The 25,691-nt window shown below is 35.8% G+C and overlaps 3 protein-coding genes across 5 annotated transcripts in view; 1 reads left to right on the forward strand and 2 right to left on the reverse strand.

Moving 5' to 3' along the window:
* The window catches only part of LOC126851142 (transcription factor cwo-like), a 33,385-nt gene extending 27,801 nt beyond the window's left edge, over nt 1-5,584 (reverse strand). Inside the window, exon 1 of the mRNA XM_050594798.1 lies at nt 4,103-5,584. Within this exon, the coding sequence (XP_050450755.1) occupies nt 4,103-4,167 (65 nt within the window). The 5' untranslated portion in view covers nt 4,168-5,584. The remainder of the gene's footprint in view (nt 1-4,102) is intronic.
* Nucleotides 5,585-17,179: 11,595 nt separating this feature from the next.
* Nucleotides 17,180-23,315, reverse strand: LOC126851123 (calcium homeostasis endoplasmic reticulum protein). Of its 2 annotated transcripts, XM_050594759.1 has the most exons (8): nt 23,108-23,315; nt 22,228-22,398; nt 20,945-21,593; nt 20,794-20,865; nt 20,069-20,462; nt 19,597-20,000; nt 19,021-19,386; nt 17,180-18,808 (listed from the first exon to the last, which is right to left on the reverse strand). In XM_050594759.1, exons 1-8 carry the CDS (start codon nt 23,124-23,126, stop codon nt 18,514-18,516), a joined length of 2,370 nt encoding a protein of 789 aa, XP_050450716.1. In that variant the 5' UTR covers nt 23,127-23,315; the 3' UTR covers nt 17,180-18,513. The 2 variants fall into 2 exon arrangements, with proteins under 2 accessions (XP_050450716.1, XP_050450717.1); XM_050594760.1 differs by lacking the exon at nt 23,108-23,315 and having other exon boundaries at nt 20,945-21,531; nt 22,228-22,369.
* A 184-nt stretch (nt 23,316-23,499) lies between these two features.
* LOC126851154 (eukaryotic translation initiation factor 3 subunit G) lies at nt 23,500-25,659 on the forward strand. 2 transcript variants are annotated; one of them, XM_050594821.1, is made up of 4 exons: nt 23,503-23,662; nt 24,150-24,224; nt 24,643-25,095; nt 25,222-25,659. In XM_050594821.1, exons 2-4 carry the CDS (start codon nt 24,203-24,205, stop codon nt 25,632-25,634), a joined length of 888 nt encoding a protein of 295 aa, XP_050450778.1. In that variant the 5' UTR covers nt 23,503-23,662; nt 24,150-24,202; the 3' UTR covers nt 25,635-25,659. The 2 variants fall into 2 exon arrangements, with proteins under 2 accessions (XP_050450779.1, XP_050450778.1); XM_050594822.1 differs by lacking the exon at nt 24,150-24,224 and having other exon boundaries at nt 23,500-23,662.
* Nucleotides 25,660-25,691: the final 32 nt, after the last annotated feature.

Raw genomic sequence — 25,691 nt, forward strand, 5'->3', positions numbered from 1 at the left:
GTTCCCGCAAGTGTCATTAATTTATTTCGATTCATTCTTCCAACGGTTTGTTTACCGGCTTATCGAGTCATCGGGATTCTGAATAGGCGCTAGAGACGCGAGAGATGCAAAAAAAAAAAAAATAATAAAATAAAAAATGCATAATAAGCATTTCGTTATCCTCTGTTAATTTCATCTCGACCCTGTCGAATTTTACGAGTCAGGCTAACTATAAAAAGCACATTATTTTTCTCGTAAATCGTCTTCATATTTTTACGAAGAATATCACGAGACTGATTATATTTATTAGAATAATGACTCGTGACAAATTACTATGTTATTAAAAAGGCATTAATTATGTAATACTTAATTCAGGAACATATAATAAATTATTGTATCATTATATTTAAGCTTTATATAATTTTTCATCAAAAATATCTCGACGCGATTTCGCATGCTGCGCAAAAATTGTCGACGTTAAAAAAATGTAATATATTATTATTGACAGTATCACGACGCGCACGGATAACCTGCCGAAATACCTAACATCCGGCAGGTTTTTTAATCGCATCACGATGCTGTTCTCAGGTCGCAGTTGCTTTCCATGACGCAGGCACTCATCCCGCTTGCGTCACTTCTAGCCATAGTCTTGGAGTCGCGACGTGGTATTGTTCGACCGTGATGCCGATATCGAGATCGCAATCAGACGAGACAAATGAACGATTGAAAAAATGCCATGTGTCAGAATAAATAATAATAAATTATGCTTTATATAAATAAAGAATCGCGATGCTAAATATCACTCTATTCTCTCCAGTTTGTCACAATCAATTCTCAAAATAAAAAATCCTATTAAAAATTAAGAAAATCAAATATATTTTTTCCAAGCTTAATAAATAATCTTTTTTATCCATCTTTCTTTATTTATTCTTTATACAATTTTTTAAATTTTCATAAATTACAACTTGTCAAAAATTATTAATGAATCTTCGTAATAAATGACGGTCTATTTTTAATGTGATTTCTATCAGCACGACATGTATTTGCAATATCTTGTATTTTCAGAAGTATCAATAACATGCAGATGGTCAGACGTATATTCATATTTGCTTTACGTGTATATGTACACGAGGAACGCGTGAATAAATCCCTACTGATCGATTGGCAGTGTCAATGGCCGGCATCGTAACGCCACGATACAAAAAAATAGCGATTTATAGAACTCCTGGTAGAGAACGATCAACTTACCTTGATCGACATAGAGTGTTCCAGCCACCATAGATATACGCGAAAAAAATCATTCCCTTAAATTTCTTCTATGTTATATGTTATAAATGACTAGAGTAAAAAAAGAAAAATATATGAAGAAAAATAAAAAGAATATAAAAAGAATTATATGAATTGTATGAAAAATTATATGAAAAATTATATGCGCAAGATCTCGATAAAATAAATATTACCGTGTAAAATAATTATATATTTAAATAGAGCGATTATCATAATAGCGCTAATTTTTATTCATTATTTTCGATAAGACCGATTGTGATTTTAAACTGGAACAAGACACGTTTCAACGTCGAATGACACAATTATTAATGGGACGATTTCTCATCTCTCCTCTCGATGACACGCGTACACCGACCGAGTTTATAACGTACACGTTTAATCGACAGAACGCTGATACGATTCTGTATCTTATCTCCTACGTGGCCATGATTTTTTCGGTGTGCTCTCAAGGGAATACAAATAAAGCGTGTATTTATACAAATTTAATTATCAAAAGAATATATAAAAATAGAGGAGGAGAAAATAATCGCGCACTTAAAAGAGAAAAAGAGAGAGAGAGAATACGTATCCAAATTAAAGCACCTGTGTAATTACGATAACAAAGATATATATATTGTAGCTTTCCGTATATCATGCAATTTGCTGCTTCGCTGACAAGATCTCGATATTATGGATCTCAAAACTTTGCGCGATATCATGAATGAAGCCTATTAGTACTTTCATTTATCTATAATACCCGTTATGATATTATCAAAATAATGATGATCTAATAGAGGAAAGTTCCCTGTTATTCTAAAAGTATCGGAAGCCAACATAAATCTTTTCTCTGCGCGCGTTTTAAATTTTAAAACTCTATTCATGAAAGAGAATTGTGTGTTGTAAAGAAAAAATTTATTCTAAATGTCGAAAGACATTTGATGCTCTCGATAAAATTTTTAAGAAACTAGACTTTTTTTGTGTGCTTACATAAAAAGTATTTGAGTCGACACGCAAATAAAGAAGCTTTAGATGAATGAAATTGCGAAATGTGAACTAGAAGCACCGGAGTATTTCAATGTTCACGACGTTATGCAATGAACATACGTGTGAATGCATTAAGTTCGATATACATAAATATTTTTTTACGTAATAATCGACTCGAATGTATCAAGAGCAGCCGGAAGTGCGTCTCGATCTTTAATCCTTTGAAGCCACCTCACAGTCTTCGGCTATTATTAAACATTGTAATCTCTACTCGCTCCGGTAAAAACGAAAATAATTAGCGTATTCACGAGATATTGCGAAAACCAAAAAAAGTTTCGGGAACTTTATAAACCATCCATTTATTATATGTCGTCGGCTCGATGCAAAAAACGCGACCAGACACGCTTGACAATTGTTTTTTCCATTCCGTCATTGCGTCACATCATGCTCGCACGTGTTGACTTTTTTGAATTTCTAGAGAAGAGGCTTTATCTTAATGACTTCGCGAAATATCGTCGTTCATCATCGTTCATTTACGCGGAAAACAATATGCTAATTTTTTGCAAAGTGAAATAAAGATACTTCGTGATGCAATTAAAATTAGATCTCTATCCTGGACGCACGTGCTTTGCGACATTGGTTGGTAAAGTATGTAAATGACTTGCACCTCATACTCCCTTGTTGATTTCTATACACGTGACGAATGACGCTAGTGATCCCGGCAAAACACGTTCTGACCCATGACACAGTCGTTTATGAGAAAACATACGCTCATAAAGAGAAACACGCGTATCTCTGTCTTCCTCTTCCCTTCCCCCGTTATGTTCATCCTCGTAAATAACGTGTATATATACATTAATGCAATGTTTCTAAATAGCAGTAAAGTATCAAAATAAACAAACTATCTGTGTATTTTACGCATTAATATCCCTAATCCCTCCAACGTTTTTTCGCAACTTAATCCCTCCATGCCCTTTCGTGTCCGACGCGTTTTTCAGTATGTTAATAGTTTTGAAAAATTCCCCAAAAATTATTATAATATCTTTATACCTTCGACTAAAAATCAATGTAAAGAAAATTTCGAAATTATTTATTTAAATATTATTTTACAACAATTATATGTTGAAAAACGCACGTTATGACTTGTTTTATTTAAAACGCGTGGGACACAAAAAGCATGGTTAGAGAGATTAGGGATATATATATATTATAATATTAGGGATATATATATATATTATAATATATATATATTAATTAATATTAATACATATTAACGTAATTAATATTAATAATACGCCTATTAATACATTATCAAAATTTCTTTGGCCCGCATGGATACGTTCGCACTTGTGTACTACTCTATATTTATATTTATATATATATATATATATATATATGTATATATATATATATATATATATATATATATATATTATACTCTGTATTTATGTTTATACTTATGTTTTATTTTTATTCTTCACAATATATATGTATGTATTTTTATTTTTACTAATCTTATTGAAATTCAAGTAAATGTGGAGTTCGTGGGCTTTCATGAATTATATTCCGTAATAAATCCTTATTAATCAAAACAAATCTAATGCGAAAGTTTAAAAAAATATCTCATTAATATATTTATCGTATTATTTGCATCAATGTTATTTAAAGCGCGCTACGTAAATAAATTTGCCATCTCTATATCTCTCGCAGATATAATCTCGGAAATTTTATATCTAGAAAAAGGATATATTGTTATAAAATCAGGTTTACTTAATTCTAACTAGATGCAACCGAGCCTTGGTTGTTAAATTCGATCACTTTATAAACAGGCATCGCGCACACACATATACATCACACATAAATACGCACTTACCTCTCATATTTCACCTGCATCGAATGCGCGGAATTCTCCTCCCAGTAATTCTGTGTCTCCATCATCTTGCCGCATAGAACGACGGTAGGTACCGCTGGAATCAGGCGATGATCACTTCCGCCCCTCCTGCCCTCCGTTCCTCGTTGCACTAAACGTTCGCTAACGCGATGTTATTGTGTCCTCCGCCAAAGAATCGCGCGCGCGCGTCACGTGACAGCTGGACGGGCGTGTACGCGAAAAGAGAGCTGGCGATTTCTTCGGCTCGATCACTCCTCCGGCAACGAAAATAGAGAGAGAGAGAAAAAAAAAGAAAAAGTTCGAATCGAGCTCCGCTCGGCGATCGTTGAAATTGGAACTGAATCGATCGATCGGTGCCGCGATGACGAAATGACACGCGTAGGATGAACAAATCAAACGTACGTCACGCACACACACGACACGGCACGAGATGATACGACGCGAGATTAGGTTAGTTTCACGTCTGCGGACTCACTGACACATTCGCGGCGACGAGAGGTGGCCGGCACGACGCACGACAGCGGAGAATTCGTCCACGACACTCCGCGAGTCCGGTCTCGCGGGCGCGCGATATCCCGTGCTGGCGCCCTCTTTCTCCCGCCTCCCACCTTCTCCCGCGCGCTCTCTTTCTCTCTCTCGCTCTCTCTCTCTCTCTCTCTCTCTCTCTCTCTCTCTCTCTCCCTTCTTCGCGCTGCAGCACGAGACGGCGCGTGCACGAGCCGCACGACCGTTCACTGATTTGCGCCTCCGATCGCGCCAAGATTCCCTTCAAATTGTATTTGTCTTTCTTCCAACTTTGATTTATTTACTCGGAATTTTATCTCAGCTCAGCTTGTATTTTCCCCGCCTTTTTCACGTCGCCGTTTCTCTTCTTCTTTCGATAAGATTCACATCAAGATTGTTTCCCTTCAATTTTTCCTCGGAATTTACAGTGTAATTTATTTATATACTCGTCGCCTCTTCTCGCTCACGTTTTCTTCGTTCTCGAGTCACTTGGGGATACGAGAGATGTTTCTTCTCGGAAAGATTGCGCGATCGGACGCGGTGAAATTCGATGCATCGAACGTGGCCGATGATGTTTTGGCTGGTGACGCTGATAAGGCCGTTGACTCGCGTTCACGATCGCAAAATTTCATCAGGGCCGTCTCGCAATCCGACGTCCATATGTCGAATTTGCTCGTATTTCGAGAGACTTCCAGAATAATAATCCTCGTCGAGTGAAAAAAAGAGAGATAAGAACGATAAATTCGGCAGAAGCAGCGATACGATCGATCGAATCGTAAACAATAACGTAAATCTCTCTCGACGGTACTCGAATCCGTATCTTCTGCGAGACGAGTCGTTTCGATGATTCGCTTACAAGCACACGTAACGCGTAGTCGTCTCGGCAGGTTACGTGTAATCGCGCGCGCACGGTCCTGTGTCCTGTCCGGTGTTACAGTGATTCCTGAGCCGCGTACAGTGATCAGCCGTCGCGATGGTGGGGATAAGTCCGGAGCCGTCTCAGGTGCGGCCGCGACGATCGCGATTCCAGGGTGCAATTACACGATCCTGGAGAATAATATATGAACGTGTCACATGTGACACGAGATCTCAACTGTCAAAATTTCAATCATCTCTTCCACTCTTTAACATATAGTCATATATACAGGGTGTCCCAGACCTACCGCACCACCTGCTAATAGCAGATTCTTGAGATCATTTGGAGATGATTTTTTTGAAAATGTCGAGAGAGATCATTATTTTTTGCACGTTTCCAATTTCTTCTATTATATACCTTTGTAATTCCAAGTCTTCAATAAAAATTCTCTCTCTCTATTAAAATAAACTCTATCTGAAGTTAACTAAAGAATATAATTTTGATTCCCTATAAAATATAATTTGCAAAAAGCCCTTCTTTTTTAATTCCTAACACGGAAATTATTGATGTCTTGATATTTTTGCAAGGGAAAAGATCATCTGAAAATAATCCTAAAAATCTGCTATTAGCAGATGATGCGGTAGGTGTGGGACACCCTATATATATATGTATAATATATATGTATATATATATATATATATATATATATATATATATATATTATAAACATTTTGCATCTTTACGGATTGGTAGATGTGTGGCATCGATTTCTCCACTCATCGATCTTTCTCTAATTATGGAAAAGAGAATATCCGCGAATAACGATCGATATTGGGAAAGCATCGAATTTTAATATTGATGAAATTTTTACTCTTCGACACGCGAATTGATTAACACAAAATTTGATGAAAAATTAAAATTAGAAGTAAATTCTTTCTCCTTCAATTTCATCAGTAAATATAATTTTTACGAAACCGGCTAATCGCGATATTTTTTCAGCGAAGTTAATATTTAACAGATTAATTTTGAAATGAGATAAATATATAATATAAATACTCATACAAATTCTAGAACGGAATAATGTACAAGTCACAAACCTCTGGATCACAAGATCTGAGACGCAGGAACGTGCGTCGACGTGAATCCGCGATGACGGCGCGCATTCGTGGGGTCGCGATAAGACCGTTCTTGATACATCACGTGTTGATAAACGTACGCGGAACGATATGACAAGGCATCTGAAAACAGTTTTAGCGATGCATACGCGTATGCAACCGGCAAAACGGAAACAAACACGGCTTGAGAAATGCTGCATCGCATCGTTCTCACGATACAGTCTCTCGTTGAGAGAAATATATATATATATATATATATATATATTTCGACGGAAAATAGTTTCACACAGTTTTCATTATGATGAACATTGAAATGAGTATTCCATACTCTTTTGCAAAATTACAAAGAAGAAATCTTTTAAACGATAACACGAATTTATTCGGCGCGATAATACGAAAGATTACGATATCAAGCATCATTAATTGATCGATGAATCGTAAGGATGTGAAAAATTTGCACAACTTATTGTTAATCGCAAAGATAAAAACATGTTAACACTGCAATCTTTATCGCTAATCTTAGATTTAGCGATTTTTCGAATCTAACATAAGTGATTTAAGATGAGTCAAAGTACATATAAATAGTATTGATATACGTATATGTATACATAAAATGAACACAATTACAATTGATAGTGATGTTTCTTTCTCGATTATTAATTAAAATATTATTTAAAATATTCCATTCTTATAAAGTTTCACGTTAAAGTAGAATCGAATTTTTTTTATCGAAAGTTTTTTTTTCGGAGAGATGATTTCAGAATAGAACTTTATCTTTTTTAGAATACGTGTGTATCTCGGGATTATTATTTATATTAATATATATATATATATATATATATATATATATACTTATTACTATCATAATCGCGTTTGCTATTAAATACACCCGAAAAACTCGAAAATCGCATTGAACTTATCTTTCAAGTATATCTACGAAAAGAGGAAGAGCACAGCAGATGTGCTTTTATCGAGATTAATTATCGTTCACAAGTTTTACTTTACCTGGATCATTTATAAAAAGATTTTTATCACGCTAATAAATAAAAAAGAGATATTAGACACTCATGCAAATATTCACACACTGGATTATATATAATTTCGCATTTGATATTAATAATATTGTCCGTAATAAAAAAATATAACACAATTAGTAGATTTATAATTAAAACATGAAAAAATATTAATTGTATATATCAATAAAACACGTTCGACGACTCTATTTTTAAAAAAGATACTGAAATAAGTTCGTAGAAAGGAAATCACACACCGACGCTCGACAGATATAAATAACGAATACACGTTATGTCAGTTCCAAGTATAATGTCTAAATAGCTTTCAAATCCGTCGAGAGTCTTAACTGCCGAGCGTCGTCACCACGTAATACTAGCCGATGATGCAAATGCAACGTAAGGTGCAACTTCGTGTAGAAAAAAAAAAGAAACGAAAAGAAGAGAAAAATATCAACTTTCCAGGTGAAAGTCCGCTTGTTCCTCGAGAGCGGGCGAAGTAGGAAACTTGAGACGTTACTGACCAAGGTGGCATAGACGGCGGAAAGCCGAGGAGGCAGAGACGTAAGGAAGGTGAGCCGCACACTCATCGGGAGTGGGGATGCCCGCGGCAGGAGTTACCACGCTATGCGACACGTGCGCGTGACGTCACGAGGCCGGTCACGCGAGCACCGTGTGCTCTCGGTCACGTGTCCCGTCACGCGCTTGCCGCTGCCGCATCCTCTCTCCACCGGCCTCCTCCCCAAGACTTTATCGCCGGCCGTTGGTTCTCCTTTCTCGTCGCGCCTATGCTACTCCTTTCGAACGCCGTACACATTGTATATATGTATGAATGTACTTGCCGCTTTTATCATGTAAGTCGATTGATTATGCCCCGAATTCACGTCACTCTCCTTTCCCTTCCTTACCTTCCACTTTCTTCGATGTAAGAGTTTTAAGATCGCGTTTTCCGATCGAGTTTCGAGATAGCATTTTCTTTTGACTTTCAATGTCAAGATCGTTTTGTGACGATACCTCGATCTCTTATTATTAAATCGAGTTCTCATCTTCTCATTTTCCAACACATAAATGAGTTTAAAATATTTAACATAAAAAATAAATAAATAATTTATATATCTCGTTAACACACACGGCGATATAGAGTATTTCTAAATTTGTTTTGCTCGTATGTAAATTTTGATTAATGCTGATAATTCTGCGATTTAAATTGTTTGTCTGTATATTTTTTATATTTACATTTTTATAGGACCTTTTTTTCGTTTTAGACACATTATTTAAATTTTTTGTGTTCTGCGCGTCCTTACTACATACTTCTTTTTATATTGATATTTAATATGAATTTCGATTTTGATCTAAAATTCTGAATAAATTGCTGCTAAAGAAATTGATATCACATTTAAGAGAAGAGAAACGGATCTTTTCAGTTTGTTGTTTTTCAGGAAACATGACGTCCGTATAAACATTCTTATGTATAACGTAACGCGACATTCTCTGAAAGAACGATTGATCCGCTCGGATATAAATATGACGATACGCTCTAAGTTTGCGCGCAGCACGTGTACGTTACGCCCACGCGGGATACTATTTCTGGCGTGAGAAAATTCAATTGGAGTGAAAAAAGGGTCGGCGCTTACGTCGTCGCATGTCCCGGAGCTGGTGACGGAGGGGATGACGAAGAAACGCGCTTTCATAGAATTTTAATTCAGGTTCAAGTACAGTAGCAAAAAAAAAAAAAAAAATTGCATCTCGGGAAGTCAGGAACCTGTATCGAATGGCGTTACTTCTTCGCGCAGGAATCGAGATACCAGAAAGAGAAGGAAAGGTTTCGTTGTCGTCGTGACGAGCAAACTCTATAATTATACGCGCGTCGAGCGCGAACGAATGTTCTAATTTACCAAGGACGAATGAACGGATGGACGTTTTACAAGGTGCGATAATCGACGAAGGCTTGGCCTTCCCAATATTCATTAGATAATATATTTACCTGCCTCTGCATATATGTTCTTCTCGAATATTTATCCATTATGAAATTAATGAGAGGTTTGAAGCAATTTAAAGTAATTTTTTGCACGAAAAATTGTGTACAAAATTAAAATTTCTTTTAATAAAATTTTATTATTATAATTTTATTATTATTATTATTATTATTATTATTATATGTTATATGTGGATTTTTTTCAACGATCCAGAATTTGCTCATTTAATTATAATTTAACGTTGATGATTCAAGTATTGTCTTAACGCGCCGACGTCAATTCGAGAGAATCGCCAAAGGCAATGTCGCTGTTAGAATTTAAAGACACGTATTTATTACCGAGCATTCCTATTTTGCTTTCAATCTAAAAGTCACGTAGCCCAAGACCACGACGACAACAACGTTTAAATAACATATAATTTTAATTAACACATAATTATTCCGGTCAACGCTTAGAAAAGGAATTTAGATTGACTCGTCTTGTAAGTAGGATCCGGAACTGCAGATTCAACTGCGGTTGCTCGTGAACGCGTGACATCGAGAAAGATAGGAGTGTACGAAACGAGGAGTAAATCCAAAGAGGATAACTTCGTCTCAGATGCGTTCAAACGAAAAATTCCCATCTTACGCAGCAGTAAACAAGATATCGTGTTTTAAAAAAAAGTTCGAAAATATCCATCTATATTAATTTAACATAAATTATCACAAAAAAAAAAAATAAAAATGTTTACAAAAGTAAAATAATCTCCAATTAATAATATTAAGATGATATTTATAGACACATGCGTATCTTTCTTCGCATAACATCTCTGGACATATTGTATCGGGAAGATCGATTGTTTGTCAGCGCATAAATTAAAAGCGGGCGCGTAATAACGAGGCCAGAATCAAGAATAAATCAGAATTGCAGCGAATCGTGTTTATGTTCTTCGCGCGCGTAAGATAAAGTCCGGTTATTTTCGCGCGTGCATTATTACGATCCGTACTTTGCACACGTCAAGTTCATTTCGCATCTATCCATCTAATTACTTTGTCGCGCCGTGTGTGAGATTGCCTCTTTCCATTTATATCAAAATACCTAAAGCTAAATCCATCGCCGCGTCTCAGATTCTCCGCCGATTCAGCAATCGCGACCGGGAGAGAGCACACGTCGCTTAATTAATTCAACGGATATGCTAATTCTCGCGAGGCTATTTTTAGACGCGCTAACTAAGAAGGAAAGGAATGAATTCGCAGAATCGTCGCGAAAGAAAACGCTCGACAGGAGCGTTGCATCCGATTGCATCACGTATTTATCTAGAGCGGATACATACATTTGTTCACGCCAATTATTTAACTTACAAAATCTAACGAAAGGAAAGAAACGTCAAGTATATTTCTCATTTTTTTTTTTTTTTTCCTCATAACGCGTTATTTTTTTCATCATTAATTTTTTAACGACAAGTAAGATATTGCAGATAAAAATGTATTATTAAATGTATTGAAATGTCAGATGTAGCAATTCGTCGATTTTTCAAGATGAAAAGTTGAGATGTGACCGCTGGACAAGCGAGGCTATTTCTGCGAGATAGATGAATGACATAACCATCTGCGTGGCTCTTCCTCGCACGATTATTCATCGCGTCACCTTTAAAATGACCATCCTGCGACGAGAATGGTGCGGAGAATGGTGCGGGTTTATATAATCCCAGCGAAATAGCGACGCTTTCTAGTTCAACGTGTGCTCTCGCTCCATCGTAATCTTACGCAGCGATTTCGAAACGAACGAAAAAACCGCACGTGCCATTACAATCACAGTCGCACGCGCGCGCGATCGTTCTTTATTGACTTATTTTTAATTTCCATCCAATTTTAATCTCGCCGCCGCAGGTGGGTTCATTCAATCATGTGGAACTTGATATACGCGCCTATGAAAATTCTATCGAAGTGACCGTTTCGATGTATAAAGTCATGTATTAAAAGTTTTTGGCTATACCCTATTTGGCTAAATTCTATAAATATATTTTTGTACTGCATATATATGTACACATATATGCAATTAAATTTTTTCATTAATAAATAATAATCCTGTCAATACATTAATAAATAATAATCATCTTAAATTCTACGAGTCTATCTCTAATAATATAAAAAATATCTCAATTCACACACACATAATTTATACAAGATATTATTTTATAAGGTACATATCTCCTATATTGATAAGAAGCAAAAGGTTGGCGGGACAAATTTGTTCGAAGTATGCTGTTTGTAAATAAATGTAACACGAAAACATACATTCTGCCTCCCAAACATCGCCCTCTTTTCTTTAAACCAGCACTGGAATTCTTGTCGATTTCATAGAGGTAGAACAAGGCATAATTCCAGGCGCTCGTTTGCTTTGTTCGCGTGCGCACGCTCAATGCGACAAGTACGAAACACTATCATTACTCGTTACGTATCGGTGTCCTCGTTAGACACCTGCATTGTATTTCGACGTAATGACAGAAAGCGGAAAAAATGCGAGGGAAGAAGAGAGGCTGACGGAAAGTGGGAGTAATATTTATTACGCGGTCCGGGAGAGAGTTTCACCCACGTGCTTTAAATATAGATCTCTTTAACTATAAATCTCTTTTATTTGTCACGTAATAGCTGGGAAAAGTAATAACTAAAATTGTTCATAAAAGAACTGTAACGTTTAAAAGAAAGTATTTGTGAAATATCCAAAGTACAGTTTTATTTCTCTCTTTCTCTCTTCTAAAATTCAAAAATTTTGTCTTGGATTATGATTTAAAATGAATCATGTAAATCTACTTAAACATTTATATTAATCGTATATTATATATATATATATATATATATATATATATATATATATATATATACACATAACTTATCAAAGAATTTTTTTTCTATCTTTGGAAAATACTTCGTCAAAAAAAAAAAATAGAGAGAACATTGAGAGAATTTGTTGAAACATTAAAAAAAAATTATTCGAATCAATTATCTATCGCGTCGAGCATCTCGCGAACTCAATGGCTTAATCAGTCGGCAGACATGTATTTAGCTACGCGTTCTTCGTGGCCGGTCTCGTTGCATGCAATCGATGGAAAACGGACAACGTGGCCGCTTCGCGTACGCTTATAGAGAGCCCGGACTATTTTCCACCTACTTTCCCGTATTACGCAAGCGGCGCGATTTCAGCGGGCCGTAATAAACCGCACCGAGGACGATGTCACCGAACATCGTCGTGGTGCGGAATATAATCGCAGCCGCCACCGCGGCCGTTCGGCTCGCCGTGCACATTGCATGCACGTGTCGGGAAGGGCAAACGCGTGGTCGCGCGCGTGACTCCACTCCGCCGAGGCGTGCCCTTCTCCCGATCACGTGGAATGTAACGCGGTTGAAACATTCTCCTCGTCGTCTCACCTTCCCCACCGGCCTTTCCCTCCTCGCTTCCTCACCACCATTTCGTTTCTCTCTCTCTCTCTCTCTCTCTCTCTACCTTCCTCTTGTCTGACACTTCTCTCACGATGTACAACACTCTCAACATGTAGATCTATGTGCCTTCTGTCGGGTTGCCGTTTCCAGCAATTTGTTGACTGGTGGAACACACGTAACACGCACGAAAGATTAAAATTTACGAGATCTGAAAGAGGACAGAACTGGAGAGAAAGCTGAGAGAAACATTAGATTTTGACAATTTCCCAATGAATTTCGTTTCAGAAAAATATACGAAATTTCTAATACGAATTACGCTCGCTGATTTAGCGAATAATTAAAAGAATAATAAACTTCAATAATTATAAAATTTCTTCTAACATATCAGGCTACTCTCCAAAAAGAAATTAAGTGTTTAAATGAACACACAATTCGAACTTCTTCCTAGAAAGATTCTCGCATGTCTTGAAAAGCATTCAGGTCGCACAATTAACAACGATTACCACAATTAACGACGATAATAGCCACGTTACTCTGATACAATTAAGCACAATATGTGCGGTAACAAAACGGAACGGTATAGTCAATTAGTTATTCAATAACGGGATAAAGAGAGAGATAAATGATACACGCACTTAATTTCTTCATGATTAAAATATCTTTTCTACGTTTGAGAAATTTATAAATAAAACTGCATTCTTCGATTAAATTTATGATATTCTAATTTTATTTTTAATTACAATTTTGTGAAAAAATTAATCTTTTAGTTTTACTATACAAAATTATGTTTTAAAAAATTTATATAAAAAGAAATCCTCATATAAAAAAATTTATATAAAAAAAATTATGTAAAATAAAATTCTCTCATAAAATAAAATTCTTATATTTTCGTAAAAAGTATAAATTCAATGAAACGATATTTTGAAAGAAACTTACACGAAAATTAATATGTCGCTAAATTAAAAATAGATTAGTGATGAATTCGCAATGAAGGCTAAGCAAAATAAAATATTTGTATCAATTTGAGAGATCATCATGCGCTTATGATATAGTCTATAAAAAGAACCAAGAGCCGTGACCATTTAAAATTGTCGCCAGGCTTGCACTTCCGTCCTAAATACGCGTCTCGAGTACGAGAGATCCGGTTTTTACGTGACAGTTACATACGAGGTCAATCGTGGCAGAATGCGATTTAGTTTTCGAAAGTAGGTACGGTCACTGCGAGTAGGTGATATTTACCAGTATATTTATTTAACAAACCTGTAAAATGACAGCAGTCAGCGCTCAATATTTACGCTAAAACGGCTACTCAAACTCATATCTTATTTTATCTTGTTGAATTTATTGTCCAATTTCCTATAATGTTGAAAAATAAAAAGAGCTATACATTATCCAATCTAAATAGACAAAAATTTAATTGTAATTTTCAACAGTAAATTTTAAATTTAAGTCATTGTTGGCACTTTAAGCAAAATTTTATATTCGAAGCTCTTTATATCTCTATTTAGACTATATCTATTAATAAAAAATAATAATTATTCGTGTCAACTATATACACGATTATTGTTTATATAACGTTGTTATATTACGTTCATCGTAGAGATTAGGTCTCCATGAGAAACTGCATTCTTGCACAGTACCATAAATAGCCAGCGATAAACGACACCATCGCTGTTGTATCGTATTAACGTGCATCATAAAATTAGATAGAAAGGTCAGAGGGGGCAGTTTTAACCCCTTTTAGAAATGTCAATTTGCATTGTGCGTACTAGCTATTCTAGAGCTATTATGTGATCGTAGATATTCGACTCTTTTTTTTTTCTTCTTTCTGTAAGTTCTCTTTTTTTCATGAAGCTCATTATTTCTCACAATTATTATCGTGTCATATTAACGGTCTGAAATAAGATAAGATAATAAGTGTATTAATAATATTTTCTAACATAATCCGAAAAAAAAAGAGTACGGTAAAAAAAGATCGCGGAGAAAAAAGCGCTACCTTTCAGAAGATATACTTTTCGCCATCGAACTTTCTGTTAGTTTGTACTTTTTCAATGTATGTATGTATGTGTGTTTCTTGTGTACATTGCTTTTTAACAACTGCAATTTTTATTTCGTTTTTCTATGAATGATAATTTAAATATATGCGTAACCAAAGCCGCCGCTTATTCCTAGATAATGCCTCATACATTCGCTCGCCAAAGTGTCGACAACATAATCGATTCATTTTTTTATCGGACCTGTACGTATTTTTTTTCGTGCCCGGCGTCACGTTTGCGCCGAACGTGCCGATCATACGAGTGTCCACGCACGTATGCGGGCACGTTTCTCTCGCCTTCGTCGCCTTGGAATTTCAGAATCTCACGAGTTTGACCCGCCTTGACCGAAACATGACCGCGTTTTTCCATCCGGCTCGTTTAATTATATCAATGAGTGTTTTCCAGCATGTTATACAAATGACATACAGTGTAACACACAATACCACATGATGGAAAGAAATTTAAAATTTTTTATTTGATAGTCAAACGTGTGATACTGTGTACTATATTGTGTCATCTGTATAACTTGCTGGAAAACACTCTATAATTTTGAAAATCAGCTGACACACGTATAAACACATGCATGTCGCACACGTACTACCGAGTGCGTGAAGTGTATTTTTAATACACTCAGCAATGGCAATCAGAATTTGATTAAATATATGTTTAATTCTTTAATATCTTTAATATTTTTATAATCTTTAATATCAATTAAAGTTATTAATTTTAATTTTCAGATCAAGATGATATCTTTGATCCACTTTCTTTTCTTAGCATTGCATGTGTAATTATTATAATAAATACTATAATTTAATAAACATAAAGTAAAATCTCAATTTCTCTCTCTCTCTCTCTCTCTCTCTCTCTCTGTCTCTCTTGATCAATCTCATGTAATCTTGTTTTTCGAAAATTTTTAATTTCCGGTTTAAAAGACGTTTAATGTTAAAAATTGAAAAAATGCAGCTCTCCAATAATCTACTGTATAAAAAAATCAATCTCTCAAGCTAAATAATGTGAAGCATATTTTTTTTAAACAACTGATTGTGGCACAAACTACATCATTTTCTCGCGATACTTTAATCTCTCTATAAATTCGCGAAAGTGCAATATCACTTTCGCTCGCTCACTTTCGTACGCAAATGATATATTTTTGCTGGCGCGATAATTATAAGACGTTCCGGGTAAGCATTGCGAGCCAACACGGATAATATTACGCATAACTTTTGTGCCATCGGTCGCGTCTGGAAAAACCATATTGAAAAATAATCGCGCGAAATCGTGGACAGTGAGATGCAAGAATAGTCCGATCATCATCCGGCTTTGTTTGCGTCTCGGCGTGACGGCCGTGCCATCGTTATCATCACCAAGAACCGGTTCGCCGTCGGATATAGTCGGTTTCGATTATCAGCTATCGCTGGGGGAGTTCAAGAAGGCGAGTGGCGATTGCACCCGGGTCGCGCTCGCCGAGCCGTTCGTAGCCAGTTAAATGAAGCGTCTCCGTTTTTTTTTTCCTCCTTTCAATTCACGTGCACGCACGTGACGCACGATAAGAAGACTTGTGTGGCAATCGAGATCGAAGAACATTCTATTACGCCGCGTGATATTCTCGCTTCAATTAGAATGGTTTTTTGTCTCTAATGTGTCCCCTCTTCTTTTTTTATCTATTTAAAGTATGTTCTTATTATCGCGTAAGGCTGAAATGAAAGGATATTAATTCATCAATATGTAACGTGATAATCCAACGATCTAAAATCGAAAAGTTGATTCCATGTTCCATCCAAATTCGATGCAATGTTTAGTATTTTTACCATTTGATTACATAAATTGAATTATAATTAAAATTTGAATTTTTTATATGAAGATTAATTCTCATGTCTATTTTTTCAAGAATGAGAATAACATGCGATATGTTTGTTTTTGTTACAAATCAGATTATAATGTAAAATATAACAGTAAAGAAGATAAGAAGACACTTTAGAAAATAAGAGACTATAGAAAAAGAGAGAAAGAAGTTAAAAGTAAGTATATAATATCGTATATAATATATGACAAGATATTTCTATCTAAAATTATTTTATATTATGTGCATGTATCGTTTAGGGTTTATTGTTAAAAATAGCGAGAGTAGAGAAGTCTTAATAACTAATTGTAGATTCTTGGTAAGAATATATTTAGTACAAAGAAGACAAGTGAAGGAAACAGTAACGATGACGAATGTTCGCATTCGCTTTCGTAATAAATGTACAGCTTTTATTTTTGAGCTATCGTCGTGTGTATCCAATATAATCATTTGTTAACTTATTAAATACAAGTATTCTTAGCTCTCACATATTTTTCATGTCCATGCGGCATGAAACCACTTGTACTTTTGTATACAAATGCATAGCATCCTGCAATATGTAAAAATGGAACGAAATTGAATCGTTACGTGAAATATGATCAAAATGTCGAATAGGATTCAAGATTTTTATCGACGGACGTTGACGTTGCGCGCTTGAATCTTTTTAATTTTCTCTGATATATGAGATCATGTACAACTATATAGAGAACTAGACTCAATCTTTTTTATCAAATCTTCGTACTGGTATCAGACCTAGCATTTACTTCATTATATAAGGATTGCATTAAATTTGAAATAAATCATATCTGTAATTCTATGTCAAAAATGTACAATTTTGTTCTATATAAAATTCATAATTATCACCTAAGTGGCATTCAGATTGTACAGCTATCAATAAAAATAATCGATGTGGTTTCAGCGTAAAACAATCAGCGTCCATTTATGACCGTTCAAAAATCGATGGCATGCACAATGGAGATTTTAACGAAAGACAACTGCTCTAAAAAAAAAAGTGCAATCGATTTCCTCTCTTCTAAGTTCCTTTTTTCCTTTATTCAGTTGTTCTTCTCTAAACTAATAGCGAATTCAGTTGAATGCACTAATGGCGCACATTAAAGATTATCATACAAAAATTTATAATATAAGTATGAATAATTAAAATAAAGCTAAGATGATAGCATGAATTATTATTTATATTAAACAATAATAATAAACATAGCTCATAATATTAATTATTTTACTTCTTTAATTACTTCTGCCATTATAAATTTATGTACAATTACTTTTATGTATGTGCATTAATGAGCACTAGTGCGTCCAACCAAATTCGCTATAAGATTCTCATTTTTCATTATTCTCTTACTATCCATATTGCATGAACAGATTAGAATGAAAAAAACGAATGACAAACACAGCGCGTGACATTTTTTATTGAAATAAGAATGAGAATTGAGAAGGAAATCACAGAATAGAGAAAATCGGCTTCATATCGATCTTCGAAGTCAATTCTCGTACACGATCGCGTGCTTCTGGAACGGCGAATGAATTTTTATCGTGAGATTTGTCTTCAAATCGCATGCCAAGATATTCGTTTCATTACCAGAACATCGCGAACGTTCAAATTCTGCATTTCATGCTCAATCACGGTCCCCTCTCTCTTCGGCTCGTTCTTCCGCCCTAGCTTTCATTCTGGTAATGAATGCCTGGCCTTTGTTCTTCCGAAAAGTTTCATAAGGATCATTCAAATTGATACCGACTCCTTTATACTGATCGTTCTTATCGCGAATTTCACCCCCGGAAATAGGTGCTTCAATACCCTGCTCATTAGCACCAAGACCCGCACCGCCCCAACCCATCTTCTTAAGCAATTGATGTCCTTTATTGCTTTCATCAAGACTGATCTCTTGCGGAGCTTTGCTATAGGTGGAACCACTGAACGCAAAATAAAATTTGATATATACAATTAATATATACAATTTAATATACAATTAATTTACATTTAACACTAAGAATCGTAAAAAAACAGAGATAAAAAATAAAGATATACAAAGAAAACTTTTCTTATCTCATTTTTTATCAAATTTATAAAGAAAGTAAATAAAAGATAACTGAGAAAGGAACCTAACACTACATGTTATACTCACAGAAAACTGGGTGGAGTTGGACTTCTATCTTGTCTATCCACTCTTCTGTCAGGGCTACGATCTTTATTACTGTTCCTCCTCCTTCGGCTTCTACTAATGTGATTGCTGTTACGACTGTTGCGTCTATGATTTGCCGCAGGCGATCTCGATCTACTTCTGCCTCGTGACCGTGAGCGCGATCTACTGCGCGACTTACTCCTGTAGCGTTTCTTTGGCGGACTAGGGCTCTTGGATCTCGGTCGTAGAATTGGCGAAGGGGATTTGGATTTCTGCCTAATCCCGGCGGCAATATCCTCTTCCTTGCGTTTGCGAGAAGCATTTTTCGCCTTATAGTACTCGTATAAGCCTAATTTCTCCCACCCGTCACTGCAAATATAATCAGAAATTCCATTAAAAAAAAAAAAATATATATATATATATAGAAAAGATATTGTACCGCGTATTTTTATATGTATTTTTTTAGCTTTCTTTTTTCCTCCTATATATTTAAATTTTTTCAGGCTACATTTATATATATATATATATATATATATATATATATATATATATATATATATATATATATAATTTATTTACCTATCCCTAGGAGAATCATGATTTGGCGGCGCATAAAATGCTTCCACAGCTGCAACTAGACGATCGTTTGGTGGAGCCGGTGGTGGAAGTCTTATCGCATCCGGATCCAATGGTTTATATTCACCATCTTCTAGCTTTATCAGAGGTACCATTAGACCAGCTGGAAGCTCGAAATAAGGCATACTAGGCATCAAATCCTCTACAGAGGGCTCGTGAATAACAGGCGGCGGTCCAAAACCTGGTGGTGGTTTTGAAAAGTCCGGCAGGGGCACATTACTGAATGGTGGCGGTTCATTCGATGGTGGAACACCCCATCCTGGTGGTGGTTGACTAAAGTTCACGTCTGTGCCCATCGTACCGGGAGGACCAGAATGACTTGATGGTATCGATATATTCTGTTGATTCTGAACAGGTAAAATTTTACATAAATATATGGAAAAAAAAAAAAATTTCAGTCAATATGGTACTGTACCAGTTGAGGTGGTGGCGGTGGGGCTTTCAATTGCTGATCTATTGCCATCTTTTGTTGTTCAATATTCTGAATTTGTCTCAACGCATGAGTGACAAACGCTTGATGCTGCGCTTGATAATTATCGAATGTCTGTTTCGTCGATGCTGTAATTGGAGTAATCGCAGTGGCATATTGCGCTACTAAATTAGCCTGGTACTCTGACCAAGATGCGCTCGGTTTTTTTAACTTATCTATAATCCCTTCATCGAAGTAATTATTCTTTGACTCCCACAAACTCAACAGTTTATTCAGCTTATTAAGTTGTTCTTCAGATGCTGCTAGTGAAGTGTTACAGAACATGGGAACAACAACACTTTCCATCGCTTTTCGCAGATCCATAGATTTTTTTCTTGCACTGAAGAAGTTTCCAATTAAATATCTCGTGCATAAGTAATGACATGACATTTTAGCTTATAATATAATATATTATCGTTTAATATTATAAAATTGTAATTATAAATCAATACAAGTGTATCAAAATAATATCGGGAATTTTTAGATGTAATGGGAATAAGTAAACATTTTCGGGTCAATTGAAGAAATTATAGAAATTATTTTAAGAATTTATCATAATTTTGGGCATATGAAAATAAAAATAATATATTTGTAAGCATAATAATGGTGGAGAGGAGGGGGCGAGAATAGCAATTAGTTTGTATGTGTATATACGATATATTTATACTAACCAATGATGTAAGACGTCGTTCACTAGGTAAATAATATGCAATTTATGACTAAAGGTTGTCCCCTGAATTACTCTGAAAAAAATATTTAAATGTAAATAAAAAAATGCGTATACATATTATATATACCAAACACATATATGCTTATACATACTTTTTTAGCAAATGATCGGCGACAACTTGATTGCTTTGTGGAGTAAGTGAATTCTGAAGTATCCAAGCCTTTCCTGCGCTTATGCTATCTTTTGTGCAGCTATCGATGATCGGTTGTAACACCGTATCAAACGCAGCCAAATCTGTGTTCGTATTTTGCGCACTGTTTTGCAAAGCCTGTTCCTGTGCCTGCCTTACTGCGTCCTCTACTCTTCCCTGCTGTTGCGCCATTAATGCAGCATGCTGCGCAGCCAGGTTCTGTTCTGATTGTCTAACTTGTTCCTGCAATGTCGCCTGCTGCGACTGTAGATTCGCCAGTTCATTCTGTAGCCACGCGGGTGGACCCGCGATGTTAACCGCTTGCGCGACTCCGGCAATCGGCGGATTCACACCTCCCATAGCGCCGGAAACCGATCCAATTGGCGGTCCTGCATTTCCCGGCCCTCCGATCTGTCCAGGCAAAACGGGACCGCCCTGACTTCCAATCCCGACCACTGGATTTATGCCATTGTTTTGTGTACTCAGACCGGACGCAAGATTGACGTTATTCAGTTGCTGCGAGACGGCGTTTGCGGCTGTTTGCTGCTGCTGCGAAACGTTTAAACGTGGGTCTGCATTTTGCAATGGATTTATTCCTTTTTGCTTTAAAACTGTAAACGAATGACGGTAGATTATTGTGAGATGCTTGAGTCCTTTTCAATCGATATTTGAAAAATGTGTATACAGATAGCTCGATTTTTTTTTCTGCCGAGTCTTATCTTCTACCGGTGCATATAAGAAAATTCTTGGGCATTTACACGAGAAAAGTATAGTATCAGAAAATGCGATAAGTCTTTTGGGAGCACTATACTCTTTTTTTCCTTTTATTTTTATTTTTTATTTCTTTTTCTACATTTTGTACGAGGGCGATATTACAGGGCATACACTATTTTGTATGGTGGATTGTATTTTCCACACAGATTGAAACGATGCATCGACAATGTATTCCGTATTAGATAAACTCCAACAAGAGAATCTTAAAACTACATCTTCGTAAAATTGCCATTGCCAAAGAATGCAAGATGTATTTAGCATAAAAGCATTCTGCTTAATAAATAGCAATCCCAAAATCTTGAAAGAAAGATTGTTTTTATTCGACGAATACATTTTGTACGTTTGCAATGATGAAATCAGAGACCTTGTATCATTTTTTAAAGTCATTCCTTTGCTCGTCATATAAAGCATGATCATTTTCTTATGCTTCTCAATCACACTGTAGCTGTTAAGGGGGTATATCCCACTTACTGGCTTGTTCTGTAGTCACTTTGTATTGATAGTAGTTGAAGTGCTCCCCCCCAAACAGGAAACTAAACTTCGGGTTGTCCTTCTGCTTGTTTTTCGTCATCTGCTCGAAATCTGGTCCATTGCGAGCGACAAACTGCGCCAGTTTGTCTATGATGTTCCGTAACTCTGTGTCTGAGTGTTATAAACAAAAACAACAAGAATTAGAGATCCAAATCCAATAAAAAATTAGGATCTGTTACTTATTAAACACATTTAATTAATCAGTTTATTATACTCCATTACTTTTTGATTCTATAGAAGATCATGCATTCATGCTTAAACGCACACTTTCTATTAATCGAATCATCAATTAGCCACTCTTAAAAGTAAGAATAAAATTATAAAATTTTACATATACATAAAACTGTATCGCTATTACTGTGAACAAAAATACATATTTTCATATTTCAGTATAAGAGTAAATTGTAATAAAGTCCACTTACATGGACTCCCATAGCCCAGTAAAGATCATTATATAAATTAGTCATAAGAAATCTTTTTATTACTCCTATGCATGCTCATTTAAAATTCAGTGAATATAGCATTATGTATCTTACACGCGCGCGCGCGTGTAACCTAATGAAAGAGAATTTTTAGACACTAAATATTTAAATATATATGTTATTTCTTTACACATATAATTTAAATAAAATAAAATGCAAATAAAAAGGTTATATATTCGCAATTAAATATGCTTTGGGGGACACGAGCGAGATCCGGGGAAGTGTGTATGTATATGTACGGTGTGTGCGCATAGTGTGTGTGTGTGTGTGTGTGTGCGTGTGTGTGTATGGAGAGCGCGCTGGGACCGGATCGGCGAACCTCAAGATAGCGTGCTCACCTGCGGGAGCCTGGTCCATGTTGGCGGTCACTCGATTACCGATGTCCTATTAAAACTACCCGTCAAAACGTTACGTGCTCACTCGCTCGGTCGTCGTCTCGTGTATAAATACAATTTGACGAAACATCATTCACTCACGGCGGACCCGACAACGCGCTAAACGTCGCCATTACGGTCTCGCGGCGGCTGGCAGTGCCGCCAACTTACCGGATCTTCGAGTTACGTTGAACACGATGACATTCGGATAACCAATGGGAGAACTTATTCTCTAGAGTTTTCTGGTTAATGGTACGATTGTCATTGGAAAGACAAATTCTCCCATTGGCTAACGGAATTCAAAGAAACATGACTATCTCACTATTCTTAGCGGATTTTATTGTGGCAGCAATGTTCGAGACAGCATCGCTAGAATTGGTTTCTTCCATCTTGAATTCCGCATCATTCCACATGGATGTGTAGACGTGCGATTCTAGGCGAGCGTCATTGACAATTAGCGCTTTATTTCGTTTATTTCATTGTGACTTGTATCTGCTTGCTGCGAACGTAAAAAAAACGGTAAGACGTGACTTCCGATGGCGAACTTCCTTCCCTCGATGCGGCGTTTTTTTTGTTCACTTTGTGTTTGTCGCGTTGATTTTACCTGTAGTCAGCTGGATCCACAATAATGTGATGTATATTTTTTTATTCGCTCGGCTCTTTTGTTTACACGAGCATTTATTGGCTTAAATGAAAATTATTGATAAAATGGAATATGAATTCCAGTTTTTAGGATTTTTTCATTGTCAATGTAGTATGTCATAGGTTAGACTATGTGTGTTCACATTTTACAACATGATGTGAATACATAAGAAGAGAAAGATAGAGATGAAAGAAATATTTTTATCAATTTTAGAAAAAATTATTATTGCATTGTTGTTAATTATCATTAAATCATAATTCAGTAGAATTCACCTATAAAAAGTATATCTTAGATAAAATATATTAATATTCTTTTAAACATTACAATATAGTACTGTATAATTTTATATCTAATTTGTTTCAGCATTTGTGTACATTTTCTGGCTCTAGTAGTGTTTCATTTATTGTAAAAATAAGATGACTGACAAGTCTTTAACGGGTTAAGTATAATAAGTGTTTATGTAGGTGTTAATATCGTATAAATCATTCAATGTGTCAAACATCAATAAGAAATTTGATTTCTAAACATTAATGTTTTTAAAATAAATGTGTCACAATGTGAATATAATTAGTTTTAAATATAATTTTTTTATTTAATAGACAAAAGATTAAAAATTAAAGCTGAATTTTTTATTTTGAACACTTATTTTGATTCTGTTATATAAACAGGCAAAAACATTTTGAGAGAATAATATTTAAATTTATATTTAAGTAAAATATTCAATATAATTATAGAAAAAAGTAATTACTTTAATATTTTAGAATTTGATGTTTATACACGTTGCATACACATTTACTTTTATACTTAAAAATGACACTTACATATACTTAAATGTATAATAATATACAACTTGCAGAGATGCCAGTTGCACAATCCGAGGTAAAGTCCAGCTGGGCTGATGAAGTCGAGGAAGAGGGAGGAGCATTGCCTGCACCATCAGAAGTCTACGAGAATGGTTTCAAAATCCTCACTGAATATAAATACAATCAAGACAACAAGAAAGTCAAAGTCGTGCGTACTTATAAAATAGAACGACGTATAGTATCGAAAACGATCGCAGCACGCAAAAATTGGGCAAAGTTTGGCGATTCCGTTGACGACAGGCCGGGACCTAACCCAGCCACCACTGTCATCGGTGAAGATGTCTTCATGCAGTTTATATCTAGCAAAGAGGAAGAAAACAAGGTAGAAGAAGATTCTCTGGACAAATTGAAGAGCATGGGCGATAAGGGTGTTGTCAAGTGTCGTAACTGTAATGGTGATCATTGGACTTCCAAATGTCCCTACAAAGATACTGTTCTTGCTGGTGGTGAGTTATATTTGTAATAGTCGGCAAGCATACACTAATTACAATTAAATTTAATTTAATATATATATAATGGAATAATATTATTTATTATTATAAAATTCTGATTGCTAAAAATTTCTGTTTTAGGAAAAGTACCAGATGACAAGAAACCTCTCGTTAATACAGGGGTACCCGGTGCAATGGCCGAGCTTAAACCACAGGGTGGCAAGTATGTGCCGCCCGGCATGCGCGACGGCGGTAACAAACGCGGTGATTCGATGCAAATGCAGAGGCGCGACGATACGACCGCCATCCGTATTTCCAATTTGTCGCAGAGCACAACGGATGCCGATCTGGACGAGCTGGTGAAGCCTTTCGGTTCTGTAGTGAAACAGTTCCTTGCCAAAGAAAAGCTATCTAATCTCTGCAAGGGCTTTGCATACGTACATTTCAAACATAGGGCCGATGCCGGGAGAGCTATCGCTACTTTGGATGGTTATGGTTATGATCATCTTATCCTGAAAGTAGAATGGTCAAAACCGCAAGCTCAAAATAACTAAATAATAAATTAAACAATTCAAATTGTATGGCATACTGCTATTTACCTATTGGTAAAA

Source organism: Cataglyphis hispanica, chromosome 7 (genome assembly GCF_021464435.1).
Source record: "Cataglyphis hispanica isolate Lineage 1 chromosome 7, ULB_Chis1_1.0, whole genome shotgun sequence".
NCBI classification, from domain to species: Eukaryota; Metazoa; Arthropoda; class Insecta; order Hymenoptera; family Formicidae; genus Cataglyphis; species Cataglyphis hispanica.